The 14848-nt window shown below is 33.1% G+C and overlaps 1 protein-coding gene across 9 annotated transcripts in view; it reads left to right on the top strand.

The window, feature by feature from the left end:
- PHF14 (PHD finger protein 14) overlaps positions 1 to 14848 on the top strand; it is a 170767-nt gene that overhangs the window by 86763 nt on the left and 69156 nt on the right. For 5 of the 9 annotated variants that reach the window (XM_032303977.1, XM_032303975.1, XM_032303974.1 and 2 more), the window contains exons 15-16: positions 9944 to 9994; positions 10117 to 10238. The exons of 1 other annotated variant lie outside the window; for it this stretch is intronic. In XM_032303977.1, the coding sequence (XP_032159868.1) occupies positions 9944 to 9994; positions 10117 to 10238 (173 nt within the window). Of the gene's footprint in view, positions 1 to 9943; positions 10005 to 10116; positions 10239 to 10800; positions 11144 to 13619; positions 13651 to 14848 lie in introns of those variants that run through there. 3 more of the 9 variants (XM_032303979.1, XM_032303978.1, XM_032303982.1) reach the window with 3 other exon arrangements.

Genomic DNA, 14848 nt, shown 5'->3' with positions numbered 1-14848 from the left:
ACCAGATTTTAAAATTCATCCATTCATCTTGTCACATGAGACATTTATGGGCTTGTTTTTGTTTTTATTTTTCACCTTATGGCTGTTACAAATCATGCTGCCATGAATATTCATGTACAAACTTTGGTGTGAATGTGAGTTTTTCACTTATCTTGGTTGTATACCTAGGAGTGGAATTGCTGGGTCTTGTGATAACTCTAATTTTAGCATTTGAGATACTGCTAGACTGTTTTTTAAACTGGCCATATAATTTTCTGTTCTCACCAGCAGTGTGTGAGGACCCAAGTTTTTCCAAATACTCACCAACATTTATTTATTTATTTCTTATTACCTGTCCTTCTGATACAGTAATCCTAGTGGGTGTAAAGTAGTATCTCATTTTGATTGATTTGTATTTCTTCACTGACTAATGACACTGATTATCTTTTAAAAAGAAAAAAAAATGATGCAGCTCCTTTTCCCACTCTTTTATGTGTACCATGTAACAGTGCTAAAATGATGTTTCTAGTTGGACTGTTAAACAAATGAAAAATGACTGAGATTACACATCTGTTGGTAAAGCTTTAAGTAGTCCTCTATTATTATTGCCCACATCCTTAATTTTAGTTTGTATGAGCTAAGCAAGAAAAACCTAATGTGATAATATGATGAAATTCCAGAAAGGTACTCGAAGAAATAATTGAAAGATTATTGCTGGGGTGCCTGGGTGGCTCAGTCATTAAGCACCTGCCTTTGGCTCAAGTCATGATCCCAGGGCCCTGGAAGGGAGCCCACATAGGGCTTCTTGCTCAGTGGGGAATCTCCTTCTCCCTCCCCTTGCTCATGTATGTGCTCTCTCTCTTCCTCTCTCTCCTTCCCTCCCTCTCAAAGAAAATCTTAAAAAAAAAAAAATTGCCATAGCACTGTTTTCTTTCACTGTCCTTATCACAATTGGAATTAAATTTTTTGTATGTTATTTTTTTAATAAATGAACAGATACCCTTTACATAATAGAGACCTGGCTATTTATTTTTAAACACTTAAACTTCTGTTACATGAATGCTAGGTAGAGTTCAGACAGTAAAACTGGACCAACAATTAGAATTGTCTTCCTATGAAACATGCTGCCTCATTCTGTGGAATAGTTGAAGTCATCAGGGATATTTTATGAAGAGTTTTCCAAATTGGGTAAAGAGAAGGGACTATATGAACCAATACTTAATTTTAAGATGTATGTGAAATAATCATGATTTAACCACAATTCCTTTGACCTCAGTATATCATGGATCCTTCTTTATATTCCTAGTCTAATAGCCATCTTATTGTCACTATTATCGAGCAGCATAGTTACTCGCATACCTCTTGCCTTCATTTAAAATTCCAGTATCTTACTTGTATCCTGTATTTAGTCATTTTAGTAATGCTTTTGCTATCATCCTTGATTCTCTCATCCTCTTGCCATTCTGAATTCCTTTTTTTTCCCCATTCCTACCTGAGAGTAGCCAGTTAAATGTGTTTTTTGAGAATTTTTGTTGCCTTCAAGCATTTTCTCTATACCCATCTTTAAGGTGAATGTTGAGTTTTATAGCCTTATTAATGGTATTAAAATGGTATTAATGGTATTAAATGGTATTAAAAATGACTTATGCTGAATGGTATTCAGTGGTATTAAAAATGACGTATGCTGAAATTTAAGAACACTTTTGACTGTAGTTGAGATTTTGAAAGATCTGAGTATTACATGATATTATTTTTATGCTTTACCTTGGTTTGCACTTAACATATTTATAAATAATTATTAATATAATTATTTGTTTGATATCACTGAACTCATGGACATGAACTCCCAGGTGGATAGGAACTGTCCTGTTTACTACTATATGTCTGTTACCTTTCACCAGGTTTGGTTCACAGCAGGTACTTAGTATTTCACAGTTCTTTCCATCTTTCATTGTGGCTATACATCTGAAGCTAGTATACTTTGGAAGAGTCTTTTTTCTAGCTCCTTATTGTTAGGAAGGGAATTGGTCCTTTTCACTTTATATATTCATCATATTTCATTGGCAAAACTATAGAATTACTTAAAGGCAGCCCAGGATACTTTTGTGTAAATATCTTCTTATTTAGGCATTTTCTCTGCATTATTTTTTCTTTGGAAACTTTTCACTTGCTTTTATGCAAGTAATTACTTTTGAAGAAAATATAAATTAGCTTACCTGTGTCCCTTTTGAAGTTACTTTAAAATTGATGTTTGTACTTTTTGGCATATTTTCTAATGACTTTAATGTAACTTGAAAGCTTTCAGATTTTCTTTTCGTTTTCTTTACACTTTGTTATCTAGTGACTTTTCATCTTTTATACAAGTGCCAAAGGACTTATTGGAACCTATCTTCTTGTAGTCTTTTATACACATGCATCATCTTCTACTCTCTTTGAAGTTGTACATCTTTTTTCCTATCTCATACATTTTATTTTGTGTTACAGATCTCCTTTTTTGGAAAATAAATGCAATAAAAAGTCAAAATACCTTTTAGCAACTTTGACTAAAACCATATTGTCTTTTCAGGATGCACCTGTTGTTATAGATTATCACTTGGAAAAAAGGCTTAAACAAGTGGTTAAACTGTTTTCCACCTAACTTAACAGTATTAAGTCAATAGCCTTTTCCAAGTGGCATTCTTAATTTGAGAGATAATCAAATATCCTAAGAGTTTACTTCCATTACATTTGTTTGTAAACTAATTTTACACATGCAAAATAGAGGCCTGTTTAACAAAGTCAGAACCCAAGTCCTCTGAGACTTTGAGAAACTAGATTATGTTTTGTGTGTGTATGTCTGTGTGTATGTATAATTTTTGGTTCTAGTTTAGTGAAAACATAGAAGTGTTTGGACTCAGCTCTACTGAAATGACTAAAGCCCTATGGAAATGACCTCAACCCTGCCAGCAATGAAATGCCTGTGACCGCAGGGAAGATGGCCTGGTCAGCTCCACCCCCCCCCCACCCGGTCCCCCAGCGGCGCAGGCTCATCCCACCAAGTCCCCCACGGGTCTGAAGGCTTTCAGCTGCACCCAGTGCAAAGCACGTACATCATCGGACCAATTTCTGAATAGATTTTATAAATATATACAAATCAGTTACAGGCACTTGAAATGTCTTTGGCTGGAATAACCCAACATTGCGAGATAATATATTCACAGAGTGTCCAGGCCCAGGCTGGGTTCAGCAGGCAATGATTATGGTTCTCTTAGTCTCTCTACTGTGCATTGTTTCTTAACTTACTTGTTATCTTTATACTTTTTAAATTAAATTATTGCAGTTCTAGGAAGAAACTTATACATGGAGGCTTTAAATATCAGAGTTATAGAGTCTGTTATTAGACTCAAGGTGACCTCTGAGGTACTTAACAGATTATGTAACCTCTGTTTGTTATAGATCCTTGAAAGAAACCCTGGCAAAAATTTTTGTGGTGAACTTGACTATATTTAACTCACTTTGGCTCACTTAGAAGAGATTTACTATGGGTATCCTTAGTTTAGATAATCCTATTCAGAGCCTAAAGGCTCCTGCTGTGCCTTTGCCTCTTGGGAATCTATCACTTTATTTACTTCCTGGAGTGTGGAATAAGGAAAACAGAATAGGCAGAGCTTCAGGATTTTATTTATTCCCAATATACCATTATTTGTGAGAAGGGTTTTATAGGAATGTTTATTAACATGTAAAATGTATAATTTGTTTTTTACTTTTAGACTTGTGGTTATTTTAATTTAGAGTGTTAAGAAAAGTTGGTCATGATTTTATTCTTCAGCGTATTTTCCTAACCCTGTTGCTATAAATTAAATTAGATAAAAAATAAACTCTACAGCCAGTTGACAAGAAAGGAAAACACTCTCTTTTGGTGATCACCATTCCATCTGTTATATGCCAGTAGCCAATAGAAACAGATGGTGCTTTATTCACACCTTGTTTATATGTATAATATTTTATTTTAAATATTTTATGAGCTTTAATATATGAGTGTGTTCAATTTTTTTTATAATTGGGAAACATATACTTGTTTTTTGTTTTTTTTAGGAATTTTATGTTATATAACATTGAAAAATTAAAAATAAGTTATACTGTAGGATTTTTGTGTAACTGCCGCACAGCTGTTGGCATTTATTCCTCTGCATAAATCTGAATTTTAGCTTCACAGGTTTTCAAGGTTTGACCTAATTGTCCTAATTAACATTGAATTTGGAATTCAGTTCATGAGCATTTTGTCTTTTTTTGTATAGAAATTATACAGGGAGGCATTCTGTGTTTCTGCTAACCACATATGGTTTATTTATTAACTGTCATAAAAAAGATCCATTTTAAATTTAAAGAAAACAATACACAGTGAATATGTGAAACCCATCTTAGTGATATCAAAGATGTTGAGACACTGTTTTTTAGTTTTAAATTTAGTTCATTTGTCAAATGAATCATTCTAACCTTGGGAAAATCATCATGCATCTAACATTAAAATAACCCCAGCACTAAAGAATTAATTAAAATTTTTTACAGGTTTCCTAGTCCAAATGAGTGAAGTTATTGAAACATTTAATTATTTGTTTCAGTTGAATAAACTATTGAAATGATGCTTAGTAGCTAAAAATATTTATTCCTTTTTAAGTTATATATATTGTCTGTAATACCATGCTACTCTCTTTATGGATATTTTATGACCTTCTGTTTTCAAGAAAATCTACCATAGGCAGATAAAGAGCCAGGTGATCTATGCAACTCAGAATGTCCTTATTCCTTAGGCAAATAAAATTCTTACAAAATAACAACACAGAAAAAAAATAGAAATACATCAAGTTTTGGAGTGAGTTTCAAACTTTTATTTACTCTTAATACCTTGATAATTACAAAAGAAAGCACAACTTGCAATTGAACCCTCAGTTATTTGGAACTTTGAGGTAATACATCTGTGTTAAGTTCTAAAGCATATACTTGATAAATACAATTCTTCCTTTTTCCACATGCTATTTTTACCCGGCTCCTTGCTTGCTTGCTTGCTTGCTTGCTTTTTCTTTATTTATTTTTTTGCTTCTAAAATAGTGTCAGCCTCAATGTATATCATGAAATGACCACCCACTTATGAATAATTCTATATATCTAAGATGAGGCAGGCTTTTGGATAATTGAAATTTGTTGAAATAGCCAAACATGTTTTTGTTATTCCTTTTTGCATCATTTCTCTTTCCTTTAATTCCTCTTAACATTTTCTGATTCTTTCAGGGACACCGTGTTTAAGATATCTTGTCTCTTGTGATTGTAGGCAGTCACGAATTCTTTTTATTTTTATTTTTTTTAAGATTTTATTTATTTATTTATTTGACAGATAGATCACAAGTAGGCAGAGGCAGGCAGAGATAGAGGAGGAAGCAGGCTCCCTGCTGAGCAGAGAGCCCGATGCGGGGCTCGATCTCAGAACCCTGAGATCATGACCTGAGCCGAAGGCAGAGGCTTAACCCACGGAGCCACCCAGGTGCCCAGAGAGAAAATCTTAATCTTAAGAAAGCTCTATGCCCAGCAAGTAGCTTGACATGGGGCTCAATCTCACAACCCTGAGATCATGACCTGAGCTGAAATCACAACCCTGAGCTTAACTAACTGAGCCACTCAGGTGCCCCCAATAATTTACCATTTCTTTAAATTTTTTTCAAAGATTTTATTTATTTACCTAACAGAGAGAGAGATCACAAGTAGGCGGGGGAGGGGAGGAGCAGGCTCCCTACTGAGCATTTCTTATTAATACTTTAAACCTTTAAACCTCTGGTATGATGATAGTATGGCTAGTATCCAGACTGTTATTAGTATCATAGAGCATAATGCCAATAAGTGATACTATCACACAATGATGTAGTCATATTTCTCTATAAATTTCTTCTATCTGTCTTATTAAAGTGCTATTTTTTTAAAAGATTTTATTTATTTATTTGTCAAAGAGAGAGAGAGAGGCAGACAGAGCAGCAGGAAGAGGCAGAGGGAGAAGCAGTCTCCCTGCCGAGCAAGGATCCTGACGTGGGACTCGATCCCAGGATGCTGGGATCATACCTGAGCCGAAGGCAGCCACTTAACCAACTGAGCCACCCAGGTGTCCCTAAAGTGCTATTTTTTAAAGTGAATATATTTGTAACATATAAAATAGTAACTTTAAATTAAGTACACTTATTATCAAATGTAATCACTGATGTATTCCTGTGGTAATTTTAAAGAACTAAACAACTTCCAGCCAGAAAAAGAGGTGTTACAGCAATATGAAATTATAGCATCTCAGAGCTCTGAAAAAGCAGCCCAAGGAAGTGACCTGATTATCACACAGCTGGTAACTGACAGAAGTAAACTGCAAACCCAGGTATCTCGACTCTGATTTCAGTGACTTTTCTTGCCTGCCAAATCCAAGGTTAATAGTATAATCCAAGCAGAAATTAGTAAAATTATTATGAGAAGGCAAATCTCTTATTCTGATTTGAATACTTAAATGAACTATAACACTGTGATGTCTAAAGGAAGAATTCATCTATTTTGAAACATGCAGAGACTTCACCCATGAAGAGGAGTCCTCAATACCTTAAATTGACACTATATTCCACCCAATTTGGTACTCTATATAGTACAATGATTAACATGATCCATTACTAAAGTAAATTACAGAAAGCTTCTTCTTTGGCACGTATCACACCAGTAATATTAAAGGAAAGGAAAGGAAGAAAGAGAAAGAAGGGAGGGAGGGAGCAAAGGAGGGAGGGAGGGAGAAGGAGGGAAGGAAGAAGAGAAGAGAAGAGAAGAGAAGAGAAGGGAAGAGAAGAGAAAAGAAAAAGAAAAGAGAAAACAGGTTTTAATCCAAACACAACTTTCCATAAATACCAAGTCCTCCAACCAGGAAAATACTGACAGTTCTGGGCTCTTTCTTTCTTTCTTTCTTTTTCCCTACCTTTAATAAAATGGCAGCATCTTTAAGTATAAGAATTCATGACCTTTTTTTTTTTTTTTTTTTTTTAAAGATTTTATTTATTTATTCGACAGAGAGATCACAAGTAGGCAGAGAAACAGGCAGAGAGAGAGGAGGAAGCAGGCTCCCCGCTGAGCAGAGAGCCCGATGCGGGACTCGATCCCAGGACCCTGAGATCATGACCTGAGCCGAAGGCAGCGGCTTAACCCACTGAGCCACCCAGGCGCCCTCAGGTCATGATCTTAGGGCGCTGGGTTTCAAGCCCCACATCAGGCTCTCTGCTGGGCAGGGAGCCTGTTTCCCCCTTTCTCTCTGCCTTCTTTCTGCCTTCTTGTGATCTTTCTCTCTCTGTCAAATAAATAAATAAAATATTAAAAAAAAAAAAAAGATTTTCTCTCTCTCTCTGCCCCTCCTTTCTCCTGTCTTTCTCTCTCTCCCTTCCCTCCCCCAAAATAAACAGTAAATTATTTCATTTCAAAAGAATTGAAAACATGAACTTAGAGGATTCACATGTATTTCAAAAATCATTCAATGATTAGATGATTCAAAAATTAGTAATAGTTTGCTACTAGATAAAGTAGTTCAAAAATAAATATATATGTAATTCAAAAATTAATTCAATGATTCTATAATTTTAAAAAACTAGCAATAGTTGACTACTATGAAAAAAAACAACAACCCAACTACAAGTAGTTTATTACTAAAGTAGTAAACTGATTTGCTATTTCAATACCTAAAGATGGGGTGAATGAAGAGAAATAGGGAAATGTGTGAGGCTTCATGAGCATTCTTAGATGTTTGTAGAACTGAAAGGAGTCATTTCAATATTTTCCCTTTTTTTTTTTTTTCATAAAGTTTTGTTTATTTAAGTAACCTCTGCATCCAGCATGGGGCTTGAACTAATGACTGTGAGATCAAGAGTCACAGCCTCTTCCAACTGAGCCAGCTGGGTGCCCCCAGTATTTTCCCCTTGGTAGTGTTTATTTGGATCAGCTCATTGAAATGCCCGTGTGCATAAACTATGCAAATTTAAAAATAGATTACTGAAGAAGGGAATAATAATTTATCCATTTTGTCAGCTGTTTTATCATTTGCATTATCTAGGATAATTATTTATGAGTTTTGATCTAACCACTTATTTTATTAAAACAAATTTATTGAGCTTTTATCTAATACATATTGTTTTAAGATTAATTGGGTCTAGAAAGATGAGTATGAATGGTTCTTACCAGTTTTACAGTGAATTGTTTTGGAGGACAGAAGTTGAAGTATAAAAGACTATAAAGGACAGGAATGTTACTGAAGGGGAGGATGAATATGTAAAGAGCTAGCTTCAAGGTTTTAGGCAGAACTTGGGTAAGTGTTGTCAATATTAAGGGCTGTTCTACACTGATGTTCTTAGACTTTCATGTATGTTTAATTCAATTGCAGATCTTGTTAAAAGGCAGATTCTGATTCAGTATGGTGAAAGCATGAGCTTCGACATTTCTGACAAGCTCCCAGGGCATGCCAGTGCTTAGGAGCTATGTTGGTATTCTGAGGAGCAAGGCTCAGTGCTTTTAGAAGTAAGAATAGACAAATATAGGGCCTGCATTTAAAGCCTTTTCATGGTATAGTCTTACTTTTTCTAACTTTTCCATAATATAATTAAAATATACTGAGTAGCAATACAAATGTAAATGAATATGTTGTTTATAAAATTACTTCTTTTGAATGACTCATTTAGTTAACTGTTGGTTATCTTTGGCCAGGCTAAACAGTATGCAGTTAGCCATGATATTAAATAACAAAGGAGTCAGTATTTTGAATAACTGAGATGACAGTAATTTAAGAAAACATCAGGGTTCTTATACTGGATATCAGTTCTGTTTAGGATTATTTGGTACCTATTCTAATTTGGGAATGTTCCTTGATATTAGCAGTCAGACAAAAGAATTTGTGGGAATGGTGCCTTCTTTCTCTTTCAGTCTCTAAAGAACTATGGTCTGCACATGGGGCTTATAAATCTACAAGAGGCTGTGCAATGTGGGTAGAGATTTTGAACATATTGGATACAATACTATTATTGTAATTACTTTTAACATTTAGATGTCATCATTCTAATGGTAAATGTGTTCTGAAATATAGGATATAAAATTTCAACTAATTAAGTTTAAAATAAGTATTTAGGGGCGCCTGGGTGGCTCAGTGGGTTAAAGCCTCTGCCTTCGGCCCAGGTCATGATCCCAGGGTCCTGGGATCAGATTCGAGTCCAGCTCTCTGCTCAGGGCGGAGCCTGCTTCCTCCTCTCTCTCTCTGCCTGCCTCTCTGCCTACTTGTGATAATGTCTGTCAAATAAATAAATAAAAATCTTTAAAAAAATTAAATAAAATAAGTCATTTATACCATGTTTTAGTTTTTTTTTCTTTTTCTTTTTTAAAATTTAAAAAATTTTTTAAAGTAAGCTCCATTCTTGGCATGGAACCTGAGTTTTAGTTAGTTTTATTTCATCTAGGATTTGGGGACATCTGAGGTCTTTTACTCCCACTTTTTGATGGCAGTTAAAAATTGATTGATTATGTTATACAAACATGTATGTACTCTGCACACACACAGGAGTATTAGAAGTAGTATGAGCCTAGGTTTAACATTTCGGATATAAAAGTCATGTAAGTTCTGAAGGTTTAAATGCTCTGGATGAATCATAGTTGTATGACGTGTGAGGTATTGAGAAGTCATTCCAGTTGATTTTGAAGAATTTATTTTTCTTATCAGATAGTTGTGTAATTTAAAAGTAAAGTGCTTATAAAGTGCATTTAATTTGTCATGTTTTTATCTCTTGTGACATAAATTGTAATAGTGCACTAGAGCAGTACAGTATTAATTAGAAATACTAATTTTCCAAGTGCTTAACTTAAGCAGTAACATTTAACAGAGAATATTTATTTTTATTATTAAATTAAACATTAGATATTTTTGTGGAATTTTTTTTTTTCTTAGAGAACCAGAGGACGAAAGCGAAGTTTCATTCCTGAAGAAGAAAAACATGAGGTTGGAATAAGTTAAGCATTTTTTACACAATCTAAACTTTGAGAAACTTTCTTGCTTAAATTATTTCTTTTTTCCCCATATCCTGATTTTTATGTTTTGTTTTGTTTTCCCTTGTATGGCAGGAAAGAATTCCTAGAGAGAGAAGGCAGAGGCAGTCTGTATTACAAAAGAAGCCTAAGGCTGAAGATTTACGAACTGAATGTGCAACTTGCAAGGGAACTGGAGACAATGAAAATCTTGTCAGGTAAATTGGATGCTGAGACTTTGTCTTTAGGGGATTAAAGTTCCATCTTCATATTTTCTCATCACAGATATAATGGGGGAAAAAAATCACAATATAGGACCTTTCTTAAAATCTTATTTAGTGGAAATAGTAGTTCAGAAACATATTTCATGTGCATGGCTATTTTCTGGCTTTAGGTGTAATTAAGAATGATAATCTGGATTTTGAGCACAAGAAACAATTTTCTCTTGATAAGAGCAGTTGGTAATGCTCTGTATAGAGGGCAAACAAATAATTTGATTTAAACACCTTGTATGAAGATTATTTCATAAAACAATGAAATTACTAAGTTACATATTATAAAAGTTGAAGTTTATTAGTGATAATGATAAGACAGATTCTTTTTCAATGACAAGAGCTTCATTAGCACTTCCTTACCACTTATCAAAACGAATGTGTTAAATGCTTCTCTCATGAAATAAAGAAAGGTGAAAAGATGGCCTAGATAGATTTTGCTTTTTTGTTTTGTTTTCTTCTTTGTTTCTTTGTTTTGCTTTGGTACCTTTTTTTTTTTTTAAATCAGACATAATGCTAATCAGGAATCTCAGCTGATGTTGCACAGTGGCTGTTCCTGAGGGTCCAGAGACTGCTAATTTTAGCCTTTGCCTCTTTTGCTGAGATGAAGAAATTACTCAAAGCCTTGGGTGAGATGAAGGAGTGGGTAAAAGTGGGTGAGCAAAAAGAGATCTAATTTAAAAGTAGTATCATTCTTTCAAAGGACAGTGACACAAAGAGTCTTTTTGTGTCTTAAGGAAACAATTTCTGATTTCTTTAAAAAATTGTCTTTTGATGAAGCCCTGTGAAATTAACTGAGGGCACGGAAATTAAATGTTTCAAAAGTGAATTTTTAAAACATATATTAGTACTGTTACATGATGTTAAATATTTGCTTCCAAAATGATGTCATTTATTTATCACTAAAAATCTAATTTCTATTTGTTTTAATTCCTTAAATAAAGGCATGCAGTTTTAAATTTAAATTTTAGAGTTTTTTTAATACTATCATTAAAGAAAATGAGGAGAAAATAAATATTCCAGTAAAGAAATTAAAAGTGCTTCCTTAAAGTTAAGAAGGTCTATCATGTTTGGTCAGTATTCTCTGAAGTAGTACATATAGAATGTCATGAGGGCTATCCTGGAAATGAAACTCATTTAAATTTAGGATAGAGTAAATCCTGTATCCGAAGATACATGTGAATAATTCTGACCATACTATAATTTTCTTTATGTAAAAAAAAGAAATCCCAACCATAAGCATAACATGATAGAATGTGTAAAACAATAAAACTCAATAAAAGAAAAAAACTCATTAAAGCAGTCTTATATAATGAAAAAAATTCAATCTAAAGGAAATCCCCTTGGGGTTGAGGGTTGCATTGTGGGACATGATCAATTTGAAACTAGTTAAAAACTCAGAGAACTGGTTATTCTCTCTTTAGTTATTTGAAACTGTAAATATCAATCCTCTTATTTATTTTTTCAAGATAGTAAGCTGATTTGTGACATTTTTGCCACGGACCTATACATTTTTACCAGGTTTCTATTTATTTTATTTGCTTGGTCATATATTTGAAAGAACCTCAGACATAAGTTCAATTTTAGTTTTAAAAACCACTTTATAACAAGAGCATCTCCAACACATCATATTTTAGTTGTCATTTAAAAAAAGTAGATACAATCTTTCTTCGATTCTTGGTGAGATTTAAAAAATAATATTGGCCTTTCCTATCATTTAATTAATTTCTGTCATAAAATTTCCATTCCTAATTGCATTATTATAACATGCCAGTGTCTGGGATTTTATGGTTAGTCATCTGGAAGGTGAAGATATTTTTTTACTCTAGAAATGATGAATATAAAAAGTTTTCCTTGGTTTTGCCTTGTTAAGAAGATAACATCACAGATTTTCTGCAAAGGTTTTAAAGAGGTAATGAAGAGGGAATTAAATATTTTTATAAATATTATATGTTAATGTTTTTGAGGATAAAATAAGCTGGATATAAAGCAGTGCCATAAAATGTTTTATGGTTATAATGTGACTCTTCTGTTAAAAACAAAGTACATATTCAATATAAGCACGATTGCTCTTGGATTAAAGAAGAATTTTTTTTAATGTAGAATTTTATGTGTTTAAAAGGTAAGCTTATAAGTTAATATCAGCCATTTCCCCTAACATCTCTTTTATTTTATAATTGGCACCATTATTGTTTCCAAATCGCCCCACCCCACAAAATTCTGCACTTTTATGATTGCATCTTAAGTATTACGTGCACATGCTATTTTTTAACTTTTCATTTTAAGGCATTTTAAATTAGACTTTATTTTTCCTAAAGATATATTTCAGTGCTTAGTCAGAGACACATTATACTTATTATGTATGTCTGTTAGGTTCTATTATAAAATTAAACTTCTTGGGTGGTAATTTAATTACTATTTTACTGAATATACTATATTTATTTTCTTAAGTTCCTTTGAACTGATATATATGTGACTCAGGTTTAGCAGCTTTGATTTTGAAACCACACTTCTCTATGTAATTCAGGCTATATAAAAAATTCCTTCTTAATTATTTTCCTCGCTTCTTCCTTTATTTGTATATGTGTATATGTTATTTTACATGTGTAATTTTTTAATATCATTGGGAAATTGAGTTCACTTAATCCGTTAACTGTGATACTAGGTTCCAACTATTATTTTTGGTTTGCCTCTAAGTTTTTCTCAGGTCTTTTGCAAGTAATTTAGCATTTCTGTGTCTCAGTTTTTCCCTTTATTGTACATGATCAAAATTATACTCTGTTCCATTAGGGACTTAAATGAGCAATAAGTATTTTTCCATATAAAATAGTAGGGTAGGGGTAGTGGTATTGTTTAGTAATACAAAGGACACATATATGAGGGTTCTGAAATAAGGGTTCCAATTGGTAAATATGTTTTAGTAATAATACATGCTTATTTTTGCCTTTCAGAAAATGTGCATGCCTTGTTTTTTGTTGAGTTTGTTGAAACATGTTCCTTAAAATGATTAGACCCCACTATTTTTACTAGACATGGGAAATCTGACAATGATCAAGGTCCTAAAGAAGAAGATGGTTTACAGTATCTTAACACATTTTTTAAAAACAGTGCTTCCATTTTGCCATCTGCTTTTAAAATTTAAATCAAAATTGTGTGGGAAATTTCCGATTAAAAATGTGTATTTCTCAATGCTAAAGGCCAGAATGAAACTCTGTTTTGGAATTGTGAAGTCTTTTTAGGTATTTATCTCTCTGTGATGGATGTTCTTTTTTTGAGATAGTTATGGCCATGTAGTGATATGATATTTATTGGTTTTTGTTTCCACAGTTCCTGGAATAATTAATACTCAGTAAGTGCTTGGTAAATGAATGACTACCTCATATAAATAATGACTGATCATTCTTTGCTGAATTAATAAAACTTTTACTGTTATAATTTATTCCTAGAACAAATTGGTCATTAAATATAAGTATTTGATGAAGATGTTTAGAAGGCTTAATAAAGGAAAATTGCTTTTGTGTCACCAAAAACAAGGGGATGAATTTTTTCTGTGTATTAGGTAAGGAAATAGGCACTACAGATCTGAGATTAGTTAGTTGATACATCAGTGTAACAAACAGAATTGAAGTGATCCCTCTCCTTAGGGAATCATATTTGATTTGCAAAAGATAGATTTTTAAATGTTGGTACGCCTTTCTTCCAAGTCTTTATCAAGCTATCAGATTTAGAATAAGACCAACTTTTAGACCTTAAATTTTAGCTTAACTATGTACATCTTAATATTTAATGGGAGATAGGAGAGAGAAAAAAGGTTTCCTAAAACTAAAAACCCTGGAATCTATTTGTTTCCTTGAATAGTATCTTTAATTTTATTTTGTATTGTGGCCATTACTCAAAAGCTTTGAGTGTAGGAAATGATCTATGAAGCTGTTTTACTTTTATAGCTGAGTCCACACTATTAAATGCTTACTATATTCTCCTCCTTATTTGAGAATATGGCAAATTATATAGATATTGAACCCTAAGATTAGAATGTTTGGTCTCTCAACAATATCGTTATTACTTTTACTTATTTCACATTTTAAATATTTGGCTCCTGAGTGCTTCCCTCCTAACTAGATTTGATTGTATTATAACTTGTTAGGAGCACCTGCAAAAATTCATATTTATCAGATTTTTATTTCAAAGATTAGTTTCTGATTGCTCAGGTTTTTTTTTTTTTTTTTCTTAAATTACCCATTTTGTTCTAACATGTATTGGAGTCTTACTAGATTACCTGTGTCATAGTTGAATGGTTGTTTTCTTGCAAAGGTTTTATTAGACTAGAGAGTAAAGCTAAGATTAGTTATAACTTGTTAACTGTGCTCATAGTACATCAGATCACTAAAAATGGATTGTTTTAAATTACTTTAAAAAATGAGGGGTGCCCCAATGGTTGGTTGGTCATCTGACTTTTGGTTTCGGCTTAGGTCCTGATCTCACGGTTCATGAGATTGAGCCCTGTGTCATGCATGTTGAGTTTCTCTCTCCCTCTCCCTCTGCTCCTTGCCCCCAGC

Source organism: Mustela erminea, chromosome 11 (assembly GCF_009829155.1).
Source record: "Mustela erminea isolate mMusErm1 chromosome 11, mMusErm1.Pri, whole genome shotgun sequence".
NCBI classification, from domain to species: domain Eukaryota; kingdom Metazoa; phylum Chordata; class Mammalia; order Carnivora; family Mustelidae; genus Mustela; species Mustela erminea.
Note: the sequence above shows the minus strand (reverse complement) of the source record. Positions and strands in the feature narration are given on the sequence as shown.